Source organism: Pelodiscus sinensis, chromosome 1 (assembly GCF_052426305.1).
Source record: "Pelodiscus sinensis isolate ZL-2025 chromosome 1, ASM5242630v1, whole genome shotgun sequence".
In the NCBI taxonomy this organism is placed as follows: Eukaryota; Metazoa; Chordata; order Testudines; family Trionychidae; genus Pelodiscus; species Pelodiscus sinensis.
The window spans coordinates 44776238-44802816 of NC_143052.1; the positions used below are offsets into that span (position 1 = coordinate 44776238).

At 40.8% G+C, this 26579-nt stretch overlaps 2 protein-coding genes across 3 annotated transcripts in view; one reads left to right on the plus strand and one right to left on the minus strand.

Annotated features, from left to right (window-relative positions):
- The window catches only part of TSPAN12 (tetraspanin 12), a 127970-nt gene that overhangs the window by 80381 nt on the left and 21010 nt on the right, over positions 1-26579 (plus strand). The window lies entirely within an intron of this gene.
- KCND2 (potassium voltage-gated channel subfamily D member 2) overlaps positions 2578-26579 on the minus strand; it is a 389194-nt gene continuing 365192 nt past the window's right edge. The window contains exons 4-8 of one of the 2 annotated variants that reach the window (XM_006122641.5): positions 18773-18868; positions 17146-17241; positions 15540-15599; positions 9160-9407; positions 2578-3102 (exon numbers count right to left, since the gene is read on the minus strand). In XM_006122641.5, the coding sequence (XP_006122703.4) occupies positions 2925-3102; positions 9160-9407; positions 15540-15599; positions 17146-17241; positions 18773-18868 (678 nt within the window). In that variant the 3' untranslated portion in view covers positions 2578-2924. The remainder of the gene's footprint in view (positions 3103-9159; positions 9408-15539; positions 15600-17145; positions 17242-18772; positions 18869-26579) is intronic. The other variant, XM_025184391.3, reaches the window with a different exon arrangement.

Genomic DNA, 26579 nt, shown 5'->3' on the forward strand with positions numbered 1-26579 from the left:
TTTTCAGCAACTGCCATTTTATATTAGTTTCCAGATGTAATTAACAAGAAGCATCATGTGACTAAGAAGAAGCTATAATAGATTGTTAATATGAGGGCAATTTTCATATCAGTAATTGCTTCAGCAAACACTAGGAACAAAGCCAGTTTTTTATGGGTAATTATGAGTATAGACTTAAGAAGCAAGTAAAAACTAATGTACTGAACCCAGCTTTACAACATGTAAGAGAGAGGAAATGAAAATAATCGATTTCAGTGGAATTACTTGATATGTTCACTGTAAGTCAGGGAATAATCACTGTGTTGACTTCTTAAAAGAGAATTCAAATTTTGATTCCATTTATAAACATGATAGAAACTTGCCAATTTGCACAAAAGAATGGGAACTGCACTGAAAATTAAACAAGTTTGTGAATAAGTGAACAAATATTAAGAAAACAAATATCACCGATTGCAAATAGACTCTTATTTTGTCGTGTGCAATTTAGTTTTAATTTATGAAAAATAGCATACTAGTGACTATTCTGTAGCATATTTTGTAAAAATAAAATTTCAGCTGTAATTATAGCATTTGTTCTTAAATCTTTTGCTTATAGGGGAGACTACCAACTGATTGTGGGGCGTCAAGAGAGTGTAGATTAGTAAGGTTCTACTTTCATGCTATATTTCCTCTTAATATAAATGTTAAGTTCAGTCAAGAGAGTAGTCAGTAATTGGTACCAGAAAGTTTGAAACATAGAACATTCAAACTATTAAATAATTTATTGTTTATTACATGTGGTAATGTCTTCTAATGCATAGAGACTTTTATTGGTATATATATATATATATATATATATATATATATATATATATATACAGGGCTCGACAAACCGCTGATTCTACTCGCCCGTGTAGATTTCAGCCGGTCTCTCCGTGCGCCCCATTCACCAGTACTGCGTGCATGTGCACTGCCGGTCTGGCGCATGCGTGGTGCGGGGCTGGTGAGTAGCTCTCGCCGCGGTTTGTCAAGCCCTGTGTGTGTGTGTATGTGTATATATATATATATATAGATATATAGATATATATATGGAGCTATGCAGTAATTTCTGCTGATACAGTATTTCTACTATAAACACTATTTCATGTGTATAGCATTTTCAAGATGACAAATCTCTTAACATTCTCATGTTCTATAGTAAAGAAAACTGCAATTCGCAGAAACCTTTTGGTAAGAAAACTGAGTTCTATGAGACAATGAAGCAAAAAGGCATTTTAAAATAGTAAAGTCCTTATATCCATTTATGGGTCTGATCCCACTGCTAAATTTCCAATGAAGTAAATCATAATTTTGCAGAAAAATCTAAAATCTTGAGTTTATCAGTGTATCTTAGGTATAGCCTTGCAAAATATGAATTTCCACAAACATTTTTGGATGCAGGTTTTACAGACAACTAAAAGGAGAGTTTTAGCAAACTGTTTTCACTAAATTTCCTCCATTGTGCAACATAGCCAATATTCTAGATCAGGGGTGGGCAGTAAAACAGTGATGGGTCACAAGGTTTAGTCCCTATTGGGCCCCTGCCACTATACTGTATTTATCTAAACCTCCACAGATACAGGTGATTGCAGCTCCCTTTGGCCAGGAGGGGTGATCTGCAGCCAGCAGGAGCTGTGATTGCCCGTACCTGTGGAGGCATAGGTAAATATGGGCGTATGGGGGCCTGCCAGGGGCTAAGCCTGGTGGACTGGATCTTCTAGATACTGCAGAAAAACAAAGAGGTTTAAAGCTAAGTGCTATTTGTCACAAAACCCCTTTGTTTTAATTTCCTTTCAAATGGGATTGACACTGTAACTTTACACTAAAAGGCTGGTTCAGGAAATACAAAAGTAAGCACAAAAGTTTAAGCCAATTTTTGCAGTCTTGAAATCTCAAAGAAGAAAGGTGTGTTAGACCAGGTAAATGTACTGCATCATGGAAATAAAATTTATATTGGACAAAAAGAAGTTTGACTGAAAAGTACATTTGTGGGAAACAGTCTTGATTACATGGTTATTTAAAACTTCTCCACATTAGAGAAAACATTTTCCATCCACTGGGTTCATGGTGTAGATGAAGTTGTGCAAAATATTTAAACAAATTAATCCTGATTCCTGATACAACAGGTATACAATGAATTATTGCAGTTGTAGAAGTACCAAGGAAGCAAGATAAAACAATAATAAATGCTGAACTAACTGAACACCTTGAGTTTGCTAATGAGTTTGAGTAAGGAATACTGCATTTTCCAAAGGTAAGTTATTTGTACAACTACCATGGAACATTAACAATCAGCAGTAAGTGCACAGAAATGCCCCTTTCTACAGTAATATTTTAACATGCCTAATCTGAAAAACAACAGAAGTAAATCGAGATCACAGCTCCAAAGAATTTCAGCATGCACTATGGTTGTATTTCTGCCAGTCAGTACAAACATTTCATATGAGCATTTTGTTTTCCCCTTTTTTTAATAGGGAATTTGTCAACAAGTTCATGATTTACCAACAGGAAAAAATGACATTATCAAAATGTTTTTCATTGTTGTTTTGCATTCTGCCGGAACATACTGTCCAAACATGGGGAGGTTTTTTTTGTTTATTTTTTTAAAAAAATTCCCATGGTAAGAAGAAGCATCAATGGGGGACATTTCATTGTGCTCATAGAATAAGTCAAAATGATCAAAGAAGAGTGTTCTGTTTAACCGTTCAGACTCTGTGTAGAAACTCCATTTGGTTGACTGCTTCACGCACTACATTACTGAAACCCAAATGGTTTAGTTTTCTGGACCCCTTCAATCTGTGGCTGCTGTAACACTGACCAAGGGGGTATTGTCTTTTCCGGCTTTCTCCTTCAGAACTCTTCTCGTTGCTAGATCTCAGCTGGCAAATGTCTTTGTTCCAATTGTTTTATAAAGCAGATACTCTGACAATATTTCCTCCTGAATATGCAGAAGATTCTGGCCTGTCATTCCCTTCGGGCGTGGTCACTGGGGGAGTTGGGATGCTGATTATTGCTGTTGTGACGTAAGGCTGCTCACAGTTTAGTTTTACACACTCTTCCATTTTGGCATTTAAACTGGATCGGCTAAAGGGGAAACACATCAATGAGGTAACTGTTTACAATGTTATAAACTTCTCTGCTTACTCAATTCCATTATGCCAGCCATCCACCTTAAAGTCTGGTTTCTTATCAGGTAGGATAACCACAAATACATTGCAAACACAGCCTCTGCTCCTTTGGTCACTGGACATGTACTATGTGGCTGAGGAGGAAAGATTTGTGACTCATAAAACTTAGCTCTCTAGCTCCTGATCTACACTAGGGAATAATTTTGAATTAAGATATGCAACTTCAGCTACGTTAATTGCATAGTTTAAGTCAAAGTATCTTAAGTTGAATTTTGGTGCCATCCACTCTTTTGACTAGTCTTACTCCTCAGGGAAGCAGGACTACTGACATAGATGGGAGTGCCCATTCAGTTAAAATTAGCATGTCTTCACTAGACCTGCTAAATAGAACTCTGGAAGATTGACTGTGGTTACTTCAATCTTATTTGTAGTGTAGACATAGCCTTGGTGATTTACACAGGACTGAAAGGGATTTCCTGGGTCATCAAGTCCAGTCTTCAGCTGTCTTAGGCAGGGCCAGATTAAGACATGGGCTAGCCGGGCAGCTGCCCGGGGTGCCACCCTATGGGGGGGGGGGGGGCGCCTGATGGCAGCTGTAAGGGGTGTGCAGCGCCCCTTATAACTGCCATCAGGCACTGCGCTCCCGGATCACGGACTGCAGCAGCTCCCAGTGGCCACCCTGCAGCGGTCGCCTGGGGCGGGGACTGCGTTAACCCCTGCAGCGCCGGCTAGCAGCGCCCTTTCTCCCGTAGCCGCTTGGCCCTGAACAGCCAGGCCAGGCCCGGCCCGGCCCGGGCTGCACACCAGCAGCGGTAGCCAGGCTATGCCGGGCCAGGCACATGCGTCCTGCCGCCGCCAGCTCCGTGTGCCCTCCCCCATGCACCGGCACGGGGGCGGGGCCATGCATGCGCCCTTCCCCAACCTGGGGTGCAATTAAACAGTCTGCCCTGGGCGCCGGAATGGCTCGGTCCGGCCCTGTAAGGCAACAGCATCATGTATACCTGGTCATAAATATTCATACATACAATTATCCACTTTCTTTTTTGTTATTGTATTGTATTATTTTCTTCTCTGTAGTTTTGCCAACACTAATGGGTTCTAAAATCATCAGTGAAGTTAAACTCCTGGTAGTTTGTGTCTAACAATTATGAGGTTTTATTTGGATTTTTAGCTCTTTGAAACCAAGGCCCCCTTTTATGTGTGTGCAATTCAGGAAAATCTTGAACGGTACAAAGGGACAAGAGCTGGTCTAAGTGGATTACAGGATGAATAAAGACTAAACTGCTGAGGAACTCTTGCTTCTTATAATTTGCCCAATCGTTTGCCCAGCAACAATTTGTGACAGAGAGCAGGAGTCCTGGTGATAAGGAATCTGGGGCTGAAAGTGTTAGGACGGCACAGCCCTAGGACAGAGTAAAGGACAAAACCTTAACTCTTATCCAAGGGTGGATTTGTGGTGCAGCTTTTAAATGGAATGTAGTCATAGAAATGTGAGAGAATGACCTGCACACTATTTTTAGGGGGGAGTTGGACATTAAGGCATTAAAAGGGCCAGAGCCTAAAGAAGCAAATTGAAACCAACCTGTACCCTGGCTACAATGTGGTCACTATCCTCACACACATTTTACCCCTTTCAACAATAGGTGGGAGAGTCACAGAAAGTGAATGGGTAAGGAGGAATCCAACTCAGTTCCCCATTACCACATAAATCCTCTATCCCTCACACACACCCTTCCTCACTTGCCTTCCTATGCTGCCAAAAGAACAGTGGCCTTATGCCCTCCACACCTTTACGAATGTGATACACCTTAGGTGTTCCCAAGAGCATTAATATTGCCAGGCACACTGACCTGCAAGGCCTTGACATGTGGGACTGTTTCATTGCAGGGTAGATTTCTAGGCTGTGCTGCAGCCCAGGCTCTAGGGCCCTGTGAGCTAGGAGGGTCCCAGAGCTCGGGCTGCAAGCTAAGCCCAGAAGTTAACACCACAATGAAAGAGCCCAGCAGCTCAAGCCCCGTGAGCTTGCGTCAGATGGCAGGGACCAGCTGTGAGTTTTGCTTTGTAGTGTAGATTACTGTTCCAGTTTGTTGCACCAACCGATGGGTGCTGGAAAGATTGCAAAAGCGGAGGGGGGCAAGTCTCTGCCCCACTAATCAGACTCCCCCAAGAGCTCTCCCTCCACCAGCCCTTCCTTCTGGAGCCCCTCACTACCCCTTCCTTAACTTACCCTCTCTGCTGATCCTGCTGCCTGGATCCAGCCAGCCCCTGGCACCAAGAGGAACTGCAGTTTTAGTGGGTGAGAGCTCAGTTGCTAGTATGACACAGAGAGGGCCTTGGTGTTGTCTGGCCAGCTGGGCCAGGGTCCAGCATGTGTCCTCTCAGGCTATGTCTACACTACCAAGTTTTTGTGGAAAAATTGCCATTTTTCCACAAAAACTCATGGAGCATCCACACCTCAAGCGCATTTTTGCGCAAGTAAATAGATCAGAGGGGTATTTGAACAATTGGTAATCCTCATTCTACAAGGCAGAATGCCGTTTTGTACAAGAGCTCTTGCACAAAAAGGCGTGTGTGGTTGGGAAGGGTGGGTTGTTTTGTTTTGTTTTGTTTTATTTTGTTTGTGCAAGCAGAGGGAAGAGGAAAATGCACAGGTGCCCTGGTGGCTATTCTGTCCATAGCAATCACTGCTTACTTGCGAGAGAGCAGCCAGGCAGTCTGGATGCTCTCTTGCGCAAAAATGCATCTCTTTTTCAATGCACTTTTGCAGTGTGGACGCTCTCTTGTGCAAGAAGTTTTTGTGGAAGATCTCTTCTGAAAAAGCTTCTTGCACAAGAAGCCTGCAGTCTAGACCAGTTTTGCTCAACCTTTTTTAATTCGCGACCTCCAGGGCCGGGAAAATTTTGGTTGAGCCAAAAAAAAAAAAACAAAACAAAAAACGCTGTCTGGAACATTTTGTTTCAGCCTCTGTAATTTCAAGCACTGGTCCGCTCCCCTGCCACAGGGACATCAGACACCAAGCTGTGAAAACAAAAGCAACTGGCCTGGTGCTGAAACCCGCTCAGGAACACATCCACGACCTCCGCTGGTCTAGACGTAGCCTCAGAGAGCTCTTGAAATGTAAGAGAGAGCAAGTGCCCTTTGAACCTCTCCCTTCACTGTTTCTGGTGCCTATGTCCCAAATAACACCACATATTGTTGCTACAAAAAGAACAACCAGCATTGCTTTCATGCTGATGGGCATACGTGTGACTTACCAGCTCTGTGTCTAAGGCAGTGCGGTGAGGATGGGAGGAAATCAGCTTTGGGTAGGGATGGGGAATGCAAATGTTTTGCCCTGGCTGGGAGAAGCAGAGGAGGTGACATCCATTAGCTCAGTTGGCACCTCACAATGGCAGCCAGTAGCTGATCACTTGACTGGAACAATATGGGCCAACTAACAATAGCTAGCTCACAAAAATGGATGATGAGGAAGGAGTGGGGTGAAGAATCTGTCCAACTCGGAGACCTCATGCAGAGCAGCTGCAAAGACACCTATTCATCCCCATGGTAGGTAATAACAGTTAGGGTCCTGCACACCCTCTAACTTAGTGCTCACTAGCTGTGTAGTAGTTGCTCTATTGGCCTTCCTCTCCTTGCTCCAGCCCCGCCTCCTCAAGTTTGCAATGCACAAGGGAACAGAGCCATCTTCCCCACCATAATCTTTTTGCAGGCCCCTGCTTCCTTCCTCCCTTCTCTTGCATACTAGAAAGTGGGGTTCCAGTGCATGTAGAGCTTTCTTTGGCCATTAAGGAGGTCAGGTGGAAGTATATTGGGGCCACAGCTGAGGGAAATTCACACCTGGTAAGGTTCAGTGACAGCTAAAACTGCACAGCAAGTCAGTAACAGAGCAGAAGTTTCTGTCCCTCACTCTTGGCTCCAGACTTTGTGGGCTGTTGAGCATTATTTATATGATCAGATGAGCAGTGACTCATAGTATGTGGTACAGGCAGTCCCCGGGTTACGTACAAGATAGGGACTGTAGGTTTCTTCTTAAGTTGAATCTGTATGTAAGTCGGAACTGGCGTCCAGATTCAGCCGCTGCTGAAACTGACCGCCAGTTCTGACTTACATACAGATTCAACTTAAGAACCCCAAGTCAGCTGCTGCTGAAACTGATCAGCCGCTGATTCCAGGAAGCCCGGGGCAGAGCAACTGTGCCTCGGGCTTCCTGTAGTCAGCGCTGGTCAGTTTCAGCAATGGCTGACTTGGGGACGCCTGGGGCAGAGCAGCTGGGGTGCTGCTGGGTTGCTCCAGTAGCGCTGCTCCTCGGGGGAACACGCCGCTGCTGCGGCTTTGCTCGCGGTGTCCTTGGTCGGCTGGAGACGGTCCCCAGCAGACCAGGGGCACCGCGAGCAAAGCCGCAGCCGTGGCGGGGTCCCGCTCTAGCAAAGCCTCAGAAGCGCGGGACCCCGCCGCGGCTGCGGATTTGCTCCCGGTGCCCCTGGTCTGCTGGGGACCGTCTCCAGCAGACCAGGGGCACCGGGAGCAAAGCCGCAGCAGCGGCGGGTCCCGCGCCAGAGCAAAGCCTCAGAGGTGAGGCACCCCGCCGCTGCAGCTTTGCTCCCCGTGTCCCTGGTCTAGTGCGGGGGGGGGCGCAACTAGTGTGCCCCCCCCCAGCAGACCAGGCTTTTGTTGTGGACCCTGGGGCAGAGCAGCTGGGGTGCTGCCGGTTGGTCCCGCAGCGCCACTCTGGGCACTACTGGACCAACCCGGCAGCACCCCAGCTGCTCTGCCCCAGGCGTCCTGATTCAGCCGCTGCTTTGCTCTGACGCGGGACCCGCCGCCGCTGTGGCTTTGCTCCCGGTGCCCCTGGTCTGCTGGAGACGGTCCCCAGCAGAGAAGGGGCACCGCGAGCAAACCCGCCGGGGTTGCGGCTTTGCTCCTGATGCCCCTGGTCTGCTGGAGACTTTCCCAGCAGACCAGGGGCACCGGGAGCAGCTTTTCTCGCCCCGGAGGTCGAGGTGGCTGACCGCTGCCTGCGAGCTCCGGGGCGAGAGAGCCCCATTCGTAAGTGCGGATCCGACATAAGTCGGATCCGCGTAAGTTGGGGACTGCCTGTAGTTATAATTATCAGTCAGTTGAGACATGAACCTGAGGGTGGGTTCATGTGTACACAGAGCTGTTGAGAGGAATGTATATCGATTGCAGGGGTGGTTCCCAGGATAAGAGACACTTAAAAATGAAATTCATTGAAGTGGGAGATGTGCTCCTCCTTGTATGTGTATTCTGCTGCTTTTAATTCTTGCATGTTTGTGCTGTGGCTAGAAGGGTGTGCTGGAAAGCTACCTGGTAGACAACAGGTTAGAACCAGGCAGAATTACGCATGAACACCTGACTGGTTCCACATTTGGTCCCCAACCATCCAGGATTGTCCTGGAATCTCCAAGAATTGAAGATTAATCTTTAATGAAAGAGTAGGTCATGTGCTGAGACCTCCAGAAATATGTCCCTCTCCAACTCCTTTGAGGAATAGCAGAAAAAATGATCTCAGCTACAAGTCAAGGAGCTGCTCCTGGCAGTGAGTTTTGCTCTGTATCCTCTGGTGCTTCATTTTTTCTAATTTTCCCAATAACTCCCTTAGGGATTATATTTTTCTCGTTCATTGTATATTTATAGAGAGGAGGGATGGTTTTTAAGACTAGGGAACTGGACTGGGATTCCAGTGGTTCGTGTAAGCATTTGATAAAGAAGGACCAAATCCAAATGGCAGTTGAGAGGCAAAGCTTCTCAGGCTCTGGGCCAGTATTAGGACAAATTATTTATTTCCATCTGCCACTTCAAGACTTAGAGACTTCCTAATAAACTGAAAAAAAGTGCTTCTTAGAATGGACAGTTACCCATTAATTTTAAGGAATGCAACTTACTTATTTGACACAAATTCAAAATAATACCTTGTCACTTAGACCACCTCTTCCTTACCAAACAATGGTTTGCCATAGCATTGCATCTGAGATGGCAGTTAAAACTAAAATACCTGTTAGATAGAGATGTCCTCTCCATACATCTGATTTGAATGGTGCTAAGTTCTTGTATGCTGCCTGTGCGGCTGCCATTTATATTGGTGTTTGGGATGCGGAAAGTCTTTTTATGTCGTCGTGAACAACAAGTGCTGGTAACACCTTGTTGGGAAGAGAGAGAGGGGCTGTGGCTTGAGGATCGATTGACTGTGGAGACCTCCATGCAGCTGTCTTCATAAACATGTTCATCCACAAACTCGTGATTCTGGTCCAGAGCAATTCAATGCATGGTAAAAGCACACACACAAAAAGATATGATTATAGTTGAAAGAAAATGTTCATGATGCTGATTGTCAAAATCCACTGTGTTAGGGCCTGTTTAATAACTTAATTTTACACAACCAGAATCTGGAAAAATGACAAGGATTGCAATTTTCAACCCACATCAGGATAGCTAGAATATATTAAAAGTGTCCATACAGATTCAAAATGATCAAACCATTAACTTTAATTTTCAAAAGCTAATGCAAAATATTTTGTAGGATGGCAAAACATAACTCAGATAGTTATATTAAGGGTTACTGTGTAATCTGTAAAATTTCTCTCAGTAAAGAATTATTTTCATTAATAAAAAAATTCAGAAACATTTTTCAGGCTCTTTTAATTCTGCTTATATAAATGCTCTAAATGGGAGTAAGCGCACCCATGATTATGTTTAAATATAGTAAAATAGTACTGACTTTAATTTTTGTATCAGTCTGTGAAATGTCATCTTAAAACAAAGGTGTGAAACAATGACTTGAAACAATACATTTCACAATCCAGGAATAAGGTACTTATCAAAAAGTACTTATCAAAAAATAACATGTAGCCTTAATTTCAGTTTCCATTAGAGAGGAAGCTGAAATAAATACCAAACATTCTCTCCAGAGGTTACTATTTGCTACATATAAAAGCTTAATATATCCAAATGGATTAATATGATAATGTCTTTAATTCAGCAATTAAATAGTATTTATTCATAGGATCTTTCCTTGAGCCCCACATAGACAGAAATCTTGTAGGCACAACATAGTGAGTGACCTATGGCAAGTCCAACTGATAGTCATTATACTTCGATGCTTTAATTTGTGATTATGAAGCACGACTCACAAAATTGTGATTAGTACAATTTCTCTGTGCATCAAGAAGGGTAAAGTAGTGGTGTAGTGTTCAATAAAAGGAATCATACACTGTAAAATTATATGCAATAGTCTTAAGGTAGAATCCCAGGATGAAATGGATGTTGATGCTCATAATCCCATCATTTTGGATTGAGACAACTTCTGTTTCCACATTTCCAACTGTGGATGCTTTGACATTGGGTTAGGAAACACTGGCTTACAGGCCACATAACTCCATTTACTTCAAACTGGTTGGTTCGTTGCATTTTCATTCACTAGTAGCTAGCCTACACTAGAATTGCTACCACAGTGAAACTGTCCCAATGTAGCTGCGCTGCTGTAGTACTGCTTGGGCAGACACTCTGTGCCAATCAGAGCATGCTCTTCCATCAGCATAATTACTCTACCTTTCTGAGAGGTGATAGCTATGTCATCAGGAGCATATCCCCTGCTACACCATGCAGTCTATACCAGTATTTAGATCGTCGTAGTGTATGTTGGTCAGGGGGTGGCTTATCCATACTCGATGGCTACATCTAGAATGGCATGATTTTCCACAATTCCTTTAATGGAAAAGTTTTCCAGTAAAAGCATTTGCGGAAAAGAGCATCTAGATTGGCATGGACTTTTTGTGGAAAAGCGTCCGTGCCAATCTAGACGCGCTTTTGCGCAAAAAATCCCCGATCGCCATTTTAGCCATCGGGGCTTTTTTGTGCAAAACAGTACTGTGCTGTATACACTGGCCCTCTTGCGCAAATGATTTGCACAAGAGGGCTTTTGCCCAAATGGGAGCAGCATAGTATTTCCACAACAAGCACTGATTTCTTACAGTAGGAAGTCAGTGTCTACATTGGCCCTTTTGCGCAAAAGTCTTTCGGAAAAAGACTTTTGCCCGAACAGGAGCAGCATAGTATTTCCGCAAAAAGCACTGATTTCTTACATGAGATCGTCAGTGCTTTTGCAGAAATTCAAGCGGCCAGTGTAGACAGCTGGCAAGTTTTTCCGCAAAAGCAGCTGATTTTGCGGAAAAACTTGCCAGTCTAGACACAGCCCATGTGGCTTAAACTATGCCCAAGTAAATTATAATGTGTACAAGCCTGAGGATAAGGAAAATTATTTCCTTCCTGAAAGAAGAGTCTACTAACATGCAATGTTGTTCAGATGCCAATAGGTACTCTAAGAATACATTTATGTTTTCCAAAAAGAAACATAAAATAAGCGGAATAAACTAAGTATGATTCATCAGTAAGGTGAGCACCAGTACAGTAATTTTCTAAGGAAGATGAATGTTTGGAACAAATGGAAATAATTTGGACAGAGTACTATTTCTATTTGCTCTCCTTCATAACCTTCCTTGACTCTCATTATACCCAACTGCCATCTTCTGAGGAGAAAAATGGTGAATAAGAAGAATGATTTCAAGTGACTCAAGGAGATAAGTCTTGGTATAACTTCCTTAAAATCTGACTGTACACAGGGCATACATCATTCATAAACAAGACTCCAAATGCAGTTAGAACCTGGATATGGGAGGCAGACAGAGAAATTACTTAATAGCTGTCTTTAGATCATATATACTATAGGAATGAATAGGGTATTCCAGTATGCTTGCCAAGATCTCTGGTAGTTTTCCAATAAAAAACAGTTTTGTCCTAAAGCTATTATGGAGCTATAAGTTAGCATACTCTATTAGGGTATGTCTACACTACCCCGCTAGCTCGAACTAGGAGGGTAATGTAGGCATACCGCACTTGCAAATGAAGCCCGGGATTTGAATTTCCCGGGCTTCATTTGCATAAGCGGGGAGCCGCCATTTTTAAAACCCCGCTGGTTCGAACCCCGTGCAGCGCGGCTACACGGGGCTCGAACTATGTAGTTCGGACTAGGCTTCCTATTCCGAACTACCGGTACACCTCGTTCCACCTGGGCTTCATTTGCATTCAAATCCCGGGCTTCATTTGCAAGTGCGGTATGCCTACATTACCCCGCTAGTTCGAACTAGCGGGGTAGTGTAGACATACCCTAATAGAGGGATACACTTTTAATATGGACTGGAGATATTTTGAAATCATATAATTGCCTAAACGAATAAATTAAATTATGCATGTCAAGCTTCTAGTACATGGGATATATTAATGTACTGTCATACAATGAACTTCGACATATTGGTTTTAAGATATTAATTTAGGTTAGGACTTCAAGCCTAAAATAATTAAAACTTAAGTACTCTAGATTTCTCCTGTGAGCTGTAAATTCACTGTTGTGTATAAGTTGAAAAGATATTCTCTAAAGTACTTCTCTGAATACCAGTGTTGCCATTACAAAAGTAATTTCAAAGAAAGCTACAGGCCATAACATACCATCCACTGCACTTCTCAGAAAAGATGAAAAGAGAGGAATGGCCTAAAAATGTTAGATGGAGGCTAGAGGAGCCAAAGACGCCTCTGTTGGTTGCTGACAAAATCCTTTTGCATAAACTCTTTTGTGACTATTGTTCACTGCCTTCAAAGGAGGAAGAAAGGCTTAGACAATATGTAGCTAGTTCCATCTCCAGAGTGAATTAACAGCACTCCTCACTCTGTGAGATGAAGATATCCAAACTTACATTTTCTCATTTAATTTTTGGGAAGTCATGACAAATTGAATATATACTTCTGCTCCTAAGCAATTACGTGTGTGTGTGGTGGGTGTGCACATATCCAGGAAGTCAGGCTCAACAGCCAAGAAACCTGTTGTAGGCAGTGTTATTGCAGCCATATTGATCCCACACTGGATATTAGTGAGACAAGGCGGGTGATTGGACCCATTTCTGTTGGTGAAAGACAAGCTTTTGAGCTTACACAGACCTCTTCTTCAGGTATAGGGAAAAAAACCTGATTGATAAATACAAGGTTTGAAAAGCTTGTTTAATGTATCTATTCAAACTTTGTATTTAGTAATGAGACTGATTTAGTTACCCAGAGCTGAAGAAAAACTCTGGGTAGCTCAAAAGTTTGTCTATCTCACAACAGAAGTTGGTTCAATAAAAGGTATTACCTCACCCACCTAATCTCTCAAGCAAAGCCATTGAAAAGCAAATAAATGTTATGTATATTTCATAAAACAAGAGTAGGCTTGTACTATATATTTTTTGAAGAGTCACTGTTAAAAAAGAAAAAAAGGATAATCTTTTCCATCATTAATATCCTGGGGAGATGGAAAAGCTTCCGGGCCTGATCTAAGTCTCATCCAAGTAAATAGGAGTCTTCCTATTCAGTCTTCTGAGAGTTGGATCAGGACTTTTGCTAAGTTTGCCAATTCAACTGTAAAGTTCAAGTGGAAAGCAAAGTCCAAAGCAGATATCTATGAGGAAGGCTAGTCTACAACACAATGCTACATTGGTGCAGCTGCACTAATGAAACTTTGCTGCTGTAGTGCATCATATGAAGGTGTGTTGGGTCTGTGGGAGAGCGCTTTCTTGTCAGCATAATTACTCCATTTCAGTGAGAAGTGTCAGCTCTCATCGGGTTGGTGTGGACTAGGGATGTGAAGGAGTAGTCAAGTAGTTGACTACCTGATAAGCAGGAGCTTATCGGGTAGCACTATTGACTACTCAGTCACTCCTCCCTCTCCCCTGCACTCTTAAAGGGACAGAGAGAAGATGGTGTGCAAAGACACTGGCTTATTCTCTGGACCCCCATCGGGTCTCAGGACAACCCTCACACTGCCATTCTGCATTTTTTAAAGGGACTCAGCAGCAGCAGCCGCCCCCCCCCCGACCTCCCTCATGCTGCCCCTCTGCATTTTTAAAAGTGTCAGCCTGTCCACTTGTCTGTCTCAGCACAAGCCAGCTGCCACTGCTGCATCCCTTTTAAAAATGCAGAGGCACAGCATGAGGGAGGTTGGGGATGGGGGAGGGGTCGGCTGCTGAGTCCCTTTTGAAAATGTAGAGGGTAGGCCGATTCCTCTCTGTCCCTTTAAGAGTGCAGAGTGGCAGCCAGGAGTTGTGTTCAGATGCTGCTTAAGCTGGAAGTGAGCGCTTAAAGTGCCCTTCCTTAATGACTAGTTGAGTAGTTGATGGAAATTCTATTGACTATTTGACTAGTAAATTAATTGATACTTAACATCCTTAGTGTGGACAGCTTGAAACTTGTCTTGCTTGGGAATGAGGGAGCTTTTTCACACCCTTGAACAATGTAAATTAAATTGACGTAGGTTGTAGTGTAGAAATGCCCCCAGTTCTACTATGGTATGCCTCAGAAGCATTCCAAAAGGATAAAACTGTAGTAGGGGACATAGATGGTCAGGTGAGTCCTTTGTAATATACATTTAAAGCCAGACAATTTGTGCTATACTTTAAATCAGAAATGAATATTAAAAAAGACAGCATGTAAAAAGCAAAAGCACCTGAAACACGTAACGCATGACACATAAGTAACTACATGACATACAACAACTGGACCATGTTAATTACAAGGCAAGGCTGTGAAGATAAAAATATGAAGTTATACATGGGCATAAATTGTATTTAATTTAATAACATTTGTAATGAGAAATTATTGTGCTCTCTCTCAAACAAGAGCAATAAAACATTTCTAAATATATTTTGTTTTGAACACAGCAGATGCAGCACTGTGTCTTTTAATAAAAGTCCAACATTAAACAATAAAACTAAGACAAAACTTTGCGCAATGTGTCCATTCCTCACAGAGAAGTTACACAATGACTAGAAAATGCCATGTGGCAATTTTTTATCTTGAAAGTCAGTCACATATTTCATAGCATGTTAAATTTGGGGTGGGGAAATGGACCCCGCTTTTTTTGGAAATCTTTGTTTCATAAAAATCAAATACATGATTCTCTAACCTTGTGATTCCATGAATATGATGAACATTGAGCAATGTATGAGAGAAATTTAACATCATTTGCTAAATTTCCAGATGATTAGAAATAGTGCCTATGCATGTGTAGAAAATCTCTGATTTTTTTCTGTTCGAATGCACCTTCATACATTTAGTTTGTAACATGTCAAATGCAGAGATGGGCACCAGCCACATAATTCAGATTTTGATTCTGATTTTCAGCAGCTAAAATTGGGATATTTTAATCTGGAATTCAGGCCCATGTCTGGTCAACATGATCTAAACTCTTTGTCAGGAAATGGCAAAATATTGTATATAGTGATGGCCATTACCAGAGAATTTGTTAGGTGCATCTACATTTTATAAAATCAGAGCTAAATTTGTAAATTGTACCTTAAATGGTGTTGAACAGCTTATTGATAAGATGGGATCATCCACAACATAAGATAAACCCTTCATGCCAATATGGTGATGGGAGAGAAAATACAAGGACAAATATAGATTATGTTAACATTTCTCAATGCGAAATTATTAAATGTACAAAGGTGAAACTCAATATAATTATTTTTTCATGTCTTTAGTTTCCTTAGAGGAAATAATAAACAGGAAAAATGTAAAAATAAAGCAATAATGAACAGGATAACAGAAATGCCTTTGTGACATTATCTGGTTAGAAATATTTTTTAACTGTGAATGAGACTTATAGCTTGCTAATATTCAAAGTCAAGATGGGTCATCAGGCTGACACAACTTTAAGATAAACAAGGGAGTGGTGTGGCTAGCATCACATCCAAAAGCATTGGACTTCCGTAACCCTATGGGTCAGGTACACATTTTGCAGGTAGATGAACCAGAGGTGGTCTCAAAGTCTACAACTAAACTATAGCCGGGATCGACGCTCTGATGATCGATGTACTTGGGGTCAATTTAACAGGTCTAGGGAAAACACGCCAAATTGACTGCAGATATCTCTCAACCAACCCTGGCCTGAATGAGAAGAGTAAGGGAAGTCAACGGGAGAATGTCTCCCATCCCCATTGCAATGTAGACACTGCAGACAGTCGATATAAGATATGTCAACTCCAGCTATGTTATTCACATAGCTGGAGTTGCATAACTGAGGTCAATTTAATGCGGTAGCCTCCGTGTGAGATTGAATGAGACTCAGACTTACAATTTCAGGATTGTAGTCAAGCACCATAACCACCATAATCCACACCTCATTGTTATTAATACTACTGAATTGTAATTTTGTTTTCATTTAACATTCATAATGGCTGTATAGTTACCAAATGGCTGTATAGTTACCAAATATTAAGCAGCAAACACATGTGCTCAGTCATCCATTTCTGACTGCTTGGAAATTTTTAATCAAAGCAGGTGTGCTTTGGTGATTGTGAATTATATCACTTATGCCTGTAAGGGGCTAACTGTCAGAAATGAGGCTAAACAATTCTGTAGCATGGCGCCTGTAGCTTAAATCAGAGGATGAAGTTGTGGAATAAATTCTGCATGCTCTCCACTTGCACTTGCTTAAATTGGAGGTGAGTGGCCACATTGCAGGAAGTACTCAGCAATTTGTAAGGTCGAGCCTGAGGACCCAGAGCATCAACCCTTGCTCAGGAGAAAACTTGCATTGCCTGAATTTGGAATTTCTCATGAGATGGAGTCCTAGAAACTTTACTGTAGCAAAGTGTATAAACATGCAAATAATAAACTCTCTCTCCCTGTATATATATATCAATCCAGAGTCTCAGCTGGTGCCTTTTGGGATGCTCCATTAAGGTTAATGTCCTGATGTGAGCTGAGGATCTGAACTATGATCTTTAAACACTACTATGTACATTGCATAAAAATGAACTAGAAAATTTCTACATAATCCCAATCTATAAAATAGCATTTGATCTGAGGTAAGGACTATAAAATGAAGAATTGGAGAAATAAGCTACTACAAAACCAAAATTAGGTTTAAAAAGAGACAATGGTTTCATTTCCTTACCGTGGTTTTTTCCAGACAGTGAAGCAGGTGGTGGTGCTGTGTTTCAAAGGAGGAGCCAGATTTACTAAGAAAGGTCTGTTTTTCCTCATTGGTAGACTGTAAATACATAGAATTCTATATTATTTTCACTTTCAGAGCTTTATCAGGGCAATAATTTAGCATGAGCATGATGACTTTTTTGTTTATTAAACAAAATATTTTTTCTTCTTTCTTTGCAACCCTTCTTTTGTATCTCAAAACTTAGCATTTCCACTTGAGCATAAAAATGTATAGCTGGAATGGGCTTCAAGAAATCATCAAGTCCAGCCCCTTGCGCTCAGGTAGGATCAAGTAAATCTAGACCGTCGCTGGCATACATTTGTCCAATTTGTTCATTAAAACCTCCGGTGACAGGGCCTCCACTCCCATTCTTGGGGGTCTATTCCAGTGGTTAACTAGCCTTAGAAAGTTTTTCCTAATGTCTAACCTAAATCTACCTTGATGCAGATTAAGCCCATTACTTCTTTGTTCTGTCTTCAGTGGACGTGGAGAACAATTGATCATTGTCTTTATAATAGTCCTTAACATATTTGAAGACTGCTATCAGGTTCCTTTTCAGTCTTTTATTCTCAAGCCTAAAAATTCCCAGTTTTTTAACCTTTCCCCATAGATCATGCTTGCTAATATTTTTGTCATTTTTGTTGCTGTCCTCTAGACTCTCTCGAATTTATCCACATCATCGCTAAAGTGTGGTGCACAGAGCTGGACACAGAACTAGCTTAGGCCTTTTGTGTATAGTTAAAACAATGCTTCTTATAAATGGAAACATCACATAAAGATGCTGAGAGTAAAATCAACACATTCTTAAACAGTCATAAATCTAACTCATGGCGAAAAATTTCCCCTGTGAATGGGTCTTTTAAAAAAGAAATCGCAAATAGCTGTCTTGTTTCTTCTTAATATTGTTTAATATTGCTGAAGAATTTGTGGTATTGCTCTTTATAAACAAATTCATGTCACTGAATAATCCCAACTTGCAGAGTTTAAAAAATGTACAGCAGATGTTACAGACATAAAATGAAGAATTATGTAGAAAATATCTCCTGGATTAGTAAATGGTTTCATCATTATTCATTAGAGGAAAGTAAACTAAATTGGGATGAAAGGTCAGAAATGGAGATGGGCATAAAACATCCTCTAGGCCCTAACGCTCTAGATTTCGTATAAAATCCAGATTTATATTTAAGTTGCTTGAGCCAATTTATAGTTGAAATGTTATTTCTCAGACCATAAAAAAGATCAGATCCAGGTCCACATTTTTGCAAAATTTGAGAATGCTGAGATGCGGGGTTTTGGTTTGGTTCAGAAAGATAGTGATAACTATGGATTTTTTATTTGAACCAATCTTCAGTTTAAGTTTGGAATGTATTTGAATCCAGATTTTGTGTACCAAAAGTTATTTTATACTCTGTCATTCAAACTTGTAATATTTCTTAACAATTGTTGTTCAATTTATCCTTCTTTAACCTACTTCTATTGGTAGTTACTTACAGAGTCAGATTGATTAGTCCTGATGCTAAGCAGAATAAATAGCAGCTGTGCTATTATTAAGCAGTTATTCTGGAGCTGGATTACATAAATATATTACCTGAAGCTGGTTACTCAATAAGCCATTTCGTTTGCTCTGCATGTAAGCATTAGCAGTCCCGCTCTTTGCTGCTCGAATTCTAGCAAGTCTGGCTTTCTGTGCAAAGAAGGAAACAAAAAGAAATGGTGGCACTTCTACTTGTATCCATTAGTCTGTTTATAGAAAGCAGCTAATTAGAATCTGCTGTTTACGAATACTGATGTCAGAATCACCAAAGAGATGGTCATTCAAGTGCAACAAATCAAAGGAGCGTTTTCCCAGTTAAACAGCAAATTCGTTGGCTGAATTAGAGAAAGAAACAAAAGCTGCTAATTAGAACAATAGTTTGGATAAACATTTCTACATAGACTAACAATATTAGGCAAGTAGTATTTTTCTGTGGTAGTGATTATGTCACCTTTATATCTGTCTTACCCCTCAGGAATATTGCTTCCATCTCATTGCATGTAATTTCTAATCCTTCAGTTATAAATTCCTCAAAAGAAATGTTAATGGTCCAAAGGAACATTATATTTCAACTGCTATGAGCTATGAAGTACCTCCATGGTTCCTCAGAGCATTCTGACTCTCAGAGAAACACACATAAACAGCATGAGATAGAGAGGCCTCGGTACACAAGGAAGTTCAATTTCTGAGTTCCTTATACACGTTTCTAAAGCCTTCTACTGGCTGCAAAGCATTTGTTAAATCTTGTTTGCTTACTATGGGGGCTGTGCCCATAGTTCACTATGCTTGCCAACCTGCCATCAGGAAAAACTTTTTTAAATTTAGAGAGAGATTTATATAAAGATACTTAATACGAATCACCACTTGTTCCAACTGAAGTATTCTCTAGAAATTTTAAACAACAAATTGTTGAGAGAGGATGTCCAGATTAGTTAATTTGTGTAGATGGCAGGGCACCTCTTTTGTCTCAGCAGGCTCAGCAATTTCCTTTCTGAGCAGTGGGAGGTGGAGGTGGGAGAGGGGGAGAGAGGAGGGCCACCTGGAGTAAATCAGTCTCACTCTGAAGAGTTTGTATTCCTTACTTGACTTTTTATTCTTAAGTATTTACAAGATGGGCCTCTGAGTGGCCTAAGAAATAGTCTTAAGCCAAACAGAAAGAGAATACCTTTCCCTCCCTTCCCCCATACTGGGATATTGCTTCATTATGCTGGCCTCTGGATTAGAGCCCTGCAAATCCATGGATATCCACTGTATATCCATGGGTATCCACATCCATGGATGTGCATGCAGATATCCATGATTCATTTTTATGTATGAATTCTTTTCTTCCTGTTGCAATTTATCCTCCATCTCTCCTCATTCTCTCTCACTAGGAAAGTTGGGGTTTAAAGACCCTTAATTGGCCTCAGGACATACTTGTTGACCTGAGAGAAACTGTTTTCAGTTCATGCAGAAAAGGGCCTTCATAATTCTATGGCAGATGTATTTGCCTTCCACCATTCTCTGGTAAGTGTCCAGAGGAAGTGCTGCTCTGTGGGTAGAGAATGATGGATGGAAGATGATAGGGAAGCTCAAAGAAATTTCTGGTAAAATTGTCAGCTTCAACTCAAGTCACATAATGTAGACTGAACAATGGGAAACCATAACAGAGGTGACACCCTGGCTGCGTCTAGACTGGCAAGTTTTTCCGAAAAAGTGGCCGCTTTTGTGGAAAAACTTGCCAGCTGTCTACACTGGCCGCTTGATTTTGCGCAAAAGCACTGACGTTCTACTGTCCGAAATCAGTGCTTCTTGCGCAAATGCTTTGACGTTCCCGTTCGGGCAAAAGCCCTTTTCTGGAAATGCTTTTGCACAAAAGGGCCAGAGTAGACAGCTGAAAACTGTTTTGTGCAAAAAAGCCCCGATGGCGAAAATGGCGATCGGGGCTTTCTTGTGCAAAAAAGTGCTTTTGCGGAAAAGCGTCCGTGCCAATCTAGATGCTCTTTTCCTCAAATGCTTTTAATGGAAAAACTTTTCCATTAAAAGCATTTGCAGAAAATCATGCCAGTCTAGACATAGCCCCCTGTGTGTAAAGAAAAGACTTTGGAGATCAATAATAATAGGAAACAGAAGTTGCAGAAGAGGCTTTTGTTGACTTCCTGGAAAGTGTGGGGTCAATCAGTACAATTCCTTCAGGAATTTTTAAGGCTGATTCCCTGTATATCATAGAAAGCGTTACCCTGTCCTCATGCTTAATCCACAAATTCCTGGTTCCCTAAAGCCAAGTGCAGAGCAATGATTTAGCAAATTTAAACTTCAGTAGCAGGATACAAGCTCAAGTAAAGAGCTCTGAGCTATTGCAGAAGAAAGGAGAGTCAAGTTCTATGTTTTGTTTTGAGGCAATAAGACTTTTTCCTTCTTAATAATTACTCAGTTGAATATATGTTTGTATTACAATTGTAAAAAAGCCTGCTCTGAACCTGTGAACTGGGACAGGAAGATTTGCTCTGCTGGCGCATCCGGGAGGACTATCAAAAATTAAGTGGGCTATTGTAGGACAAAAGCTTTATTGATTGTCCCCATACATCTATGGAGAAGTATGTGCAGAAGGCCTGATCCCATTGCTTTGAATGTGGAAGAGGGAAATAAAAATAGTTAACATGAAGATTTATCATCTCTTTGCTGTTTGCATTCTTCCAAGGGCTAGCACTGAGAAATAGGAAGCAGAGATCCCCAGGGTTGACCTGGGTTAAGCCTTAAAATGTTTTCGGTGCTGACAGATCAATACATATCTGTCATCTTTTGAATCACAGATTACATATATGAATGCTTTCTTTAATTTGTAGATAAATATTTTTTTCTTTTTCCTAGTTAATCAACATTTCATTAATTACATCACTGGCTACATGCATTGTCTTTGGAGTGAGATCTAAGATATATATTGATCTGGGGTGAGTGACTGGTCTCTGGGTATGGAAAGCAACCTGAATATTTTGTGATTTTTAGTGTAAGTTACCATTTATTACTATACCCAGCTTTCCTGAGTAGCAAGAGAGACTGGAGTTCCAATTGGGACTGTCTGTGACTCTATGGCAAGACTGTTACAGTGATCTGGGTGTTCACATTTGTTACTGGGTTAGTGAAATCAAATGATAGAACATAACACCAGCCTTGGATGTCTGCTCTGATTTTGACAATCTGTAGTCTCACTTATCTACCATTGTAGACAGTGTAACAACAGATTCATAGACTTTTTGTGTTCCTATTCCATTTTTTTTATCAAAATCTCAAAAAATTCCTTAGGACATATGAAAAGGCTGTGTCCTATCTTTTATTACAATGTTGCTGCCTTTTTGGAATACTGTTTTGTCGTACCATTTATAGCACCCAGAAATCAGTTTTCAAGAGAGACTTACGTAGGAATCTAAACTCCACGCAATATGAGCAGGGGGGGGGGGGAGTAAAATCTGGTGGAACCTGGCCATGCAGAGGGGAAGAGAAGAAATGGTTTGCAACATATTCCTTTCCATACTCTGGTCCCCTCCAGGGGCATACCACATCGTAATTCCCCTGGAATCTAGTGTCCTTATATTTGGGAGGAGAGAAGTTAGAGCAGGGTGCATGATTTTCTCAATACCACAAATTAAAAATTATTTCTTGCAGCCGGAGAAAGAGGAAATTATTCAAATGTACCCTGCATGGAACAATCATATTATGGCTATTTAGGCTTAAAGAGGATCTGTACCAATACTACAGAGTAAAATTATGGGTTCAAATTTTTACAGGTTGAACCTCTCTGAACTAGGACTCCCTGGTCCGGCAACATGTAGGAAGGAGCCCTGTGGGGGCTGTGAACCCAGCCAGGCTTGCTGCAGGGAGACCAATGCCTGGGAACCCTGCTGCGGGAGTCCAGCTTGAGTTAGATTATTTAAACCTTAGAGCACTGCTGCGAGGTAGGTAAGTGGTATGGTTTCCATTTTACTGGTGAGCTTACTCTGTGACAGAACCAGGAACCAGATATCCTGTCTTTCAGTCTAACATTTTAACCTCTAGAAAAGGCTCCTTTCAGGGGGCCTGAAGTGAACATAAGTCTGTTCATTGTGTTTAATGGGTTTCAGATCAGGCCCTAAAAGATAACTAGCTCACTGCTCCTGGTGTCTTCATATGCTCCCCACAACTGAATAAGGCTCAGGTGAGCGAAAGAATTGTAAGCAATGTACATTAGGCAAAACATTTTCATGGAGGAGGCTGGAAATTTGCATTGTCTAAAATAAAGCTGCAAAATTATGAGAATGGAAGATATGCTTATTCAAGATCAGATCTATAAATTGCTTGTTACTAGTGTAGATAAAATCCAAAATAAAATCAAAGTTTCACTCCAAAACCCGATGCCCTTATTTCTTCCACACTTGTGTGTCTTGGGAAAAAATAGGGGAGAGTGTCCTTGTTATTAAACCAAAACAAAAAACCTACAACCAAGGACATAAAAATTACATACATTTGTGATGATAGGGTTTTGCTTTTTATAACAGAGATGTATTCACAGGTGTTTATGGGTAAAGGGATTATGGCAGGGGAATGCCCACTTTTGGTAGTTTTGCATTCTGCAGGAGGGATTTGGTAACTAGCACTCCTATGTGTAAAATAAAATAATATAATAACAACAATAACAATAGTATTAATAATAACAACAATAATAATAATATTTCATAGCTTCTAGACTTCACCTCTATTACAATGTACTCTGAGAGAACTGCTTGTTTAAATCACCCAGATCCCGTGTAAAGGCACCTTTTAAAATACCAGATCTTTTCGATCTTTGAAGGAGAATAGCAGGCTAAAACATTAAAAACTAATCCTTCATCTGTGTTCCCATTCTTCGTCAGGGCAATGGACTTCCTGCTGCCAAACTCAATCTGTCTGGGAGACATGAAGCAAAATATATATTGTTTGCCAAGCAGTATTTGAGAACATTTTTAAGTGGTATGGGATTGGCAAGTGAAAGCCTGTGTGAAAAGATTTGGAGCACAGCGGTTCACAGCATGTATTCTGTATGATGAAGGAACTGAGAGAAGTAAGAGGTGACTGCCATATAAATGAGTGGGTCACACACAAAAAAGAAGGGATCATACACTGCCATCTACTACAGAGTGAGGAGGGAAGCAGGATATGCCTGAAATGTCTCTCAGTGTGATGGCTCCTCTGTATTTTCCCCATGCCACTCCGAGACTGAAAGAGCATTAGTGCTGGCACTCTATGTATTAGAGCATCCCTGGAACTGGGTTTTAGTCTGAAGGAACAGGAGAGCAGCTTTGTTTCCTACTTTGCTGCCCTCATTTTCAGGTGGATTTCCACACAAATGTGTGTCCAGTAAATACTGCTGGTTATTCCAGTAATTATTTCTACTGCTTCTTTTTAAAATTGTCACAGCACCAATGATCATATAACATTCAGCAAAAAATGGAACTTTTCCAAGATGTTTATATGTTCCTGTTTTTGACAGAATTCTCTGATGTGAATGAATAGAAGTACAATATTAGCTTAGTCCCTGAGAAGTGCGAGGTGGATAATGGATGGTTTCCATATGTCATAAGACAGCATTTTTCCATTAGTGCCTGCCACCAGAGTGTTTGGTCAGATACTCCTTTTTTTTCAGCCAACATAAACCACTTCTAACTCTTCTGTTGAGCAGCAGTTCCTGGAAAAAGAACAAGGACTAAACTCTTCCATAGAAAGTCATCCTCCATATCATGAAGCTTTCCATTTCTTCCTTTAGTGACTGAAACGCTGACATTTGTAAATACATCTGCAGCAGTAGAAGTGCTCTGTGAATTTTTGCAGTTTTTGGAGAAAGACGAGAAAATATGTGAAATAGAAAGGCTGTTAGCTGTTTTGGAAAAATCCCATCAGTTTTCTATCTTGAATGTCCCAGCAAATGGGCCATCAACTCACATTCCTATGAGTCTTCAGACTTCTTTTTCTATAATGATAAAGATTCCATACATCTCTTTTGAGCTCTCTGCTTTTTTCCTGTCATCTGAATTTATAGATTAGTCCCTTGAATTCCATAAATGTTTAGATATAGCACCAGCACAAAACTTAATAATATTAATGTTATCCCATGATAGGAAGTCTGCAAAAAGGAAGCTTTTAATGCTTCTCTGGAAATTAGCTCAATCAGATTTACTAAGGGATACAATTAGTTCATTGTAATAAGATTTAGCACAAAATGCAATGTAAATAGTGATATGTCCATTTTGCTGGCTGCCAAGATAATTAACACTCTTTCTATTGTTTCTGAAACTACAAATTCTTTAGTTAGTGTTTAGTCTGTATCGTCATGATCTGCTAATGTAAAGGTAAGAAAAATAGTCTTTACATTGATAAAAACTTGATAGTCAGACTGAGACTCAGACACTGCATGTGTCTCTTTAATGTATCTCCTGTGGCTCTTTGCAGCACATTCTATTAAAACACTGTGATTTAATTATTAATCAGGATACTTTTACTGTGTTGTTAGCATCAATTGCAGTTGGTAAAATAATAATACTTGGTCAGTCATTTTCCTGTGAGAATTATATATATTAAACAGCAAAGGAAACAATGAATTCATACTACTATGACTCTTTTGGATAATGTTGATTGCTAATTTGACTCCTGAACGATGAGGCGTGAGTATCACTGCCTTCATGTGTCTTGTGGATTCAGGAACAATGGATAAAATGGCCTGAATGGTCAGTTCCACTAAGGCCCCTTTGTATCATTCTGGTAGTGTAAAAGAGCCTTAAAATTGGTGTAATAGTAATTTACACTTACATCTAACTGAGAATTCAGGCCAATATTTCTTGGTTTGCTTTACTGTTTTCCAATAATTGCACATAATTTACTTTAGATGAGTGACAATAATTTAAATGACATCAACACTCAGTGAAAAAGGAAGAATTGTTTGTACAGTTAGTGGATTTGGAATTAAATGAAATTCAGAGATTGCTTCAGTCCTGCCATCTTTCTTTTTCAATAATATATTCAAATAGATTTATCCTGCATTTAAAAGATGGCATTTCTATACATGATTGCTCTCTGAGCACAAGCTCAACATGCTTTAGTACTGCATTCAAAAATCTGGGCTGAATTCATACATATTTAGTAGTTGTTGCACTGTACAGAACTAGTTATACTTTAGTGGTCTCTAACATTATTCATAGCTTGACAGATAGATACATAATGAATACAATCAGTAAGTAAAATAAGAGATCAGCCCACCTTCAGGATAAAAGTTGCTAAATTAAAGTGCAAAAGCTTTATCAGATCATAATCCTATGTCAGACTCCAGGCTTAATTTATGGCACCAGATAATTCTTTGCATATGTTATTAAGGAAATGTGAACAGCCCTTTTGGGGAGAAAGTGCTCATTGAGACTGGCAATTAAGGACTCCTCTGGATATCTAGGGACCAGTCTTGATAGACTGTGAAGGAGCTTCTCTCTGGTTTCCTGGGCTGACAGGACATTAAACATACCATAGGGACTCATGAATAGCTGTACAAAAGGTGAAGCAAGGGGAAGATGGGAAGTGGAGAGGGCATATAGGGAGAAACACTGAGTCTACTGAAAAAAGAAGTGTATAAGATTATTATAAAAGAAGGTTAACATTCAACCCAGGATACCACGAAAATACAGAACAGGTAAACTTGAGCCTAACTAAAAGGCTAAAAGGCTTTAGGTAATAAAGTCTACAGATGGGGTACAATGGATACTTCAGCTTGCTTTCAGCTCGGGGGTAGAACCACACCTGGGTAGCAGAGGAATGTCCCAGCTGATGAAGTTCCCTCCAGTTACATTTCCCAGCCAGGATAATTCCAAACTACTTTCCTAAATTGCAG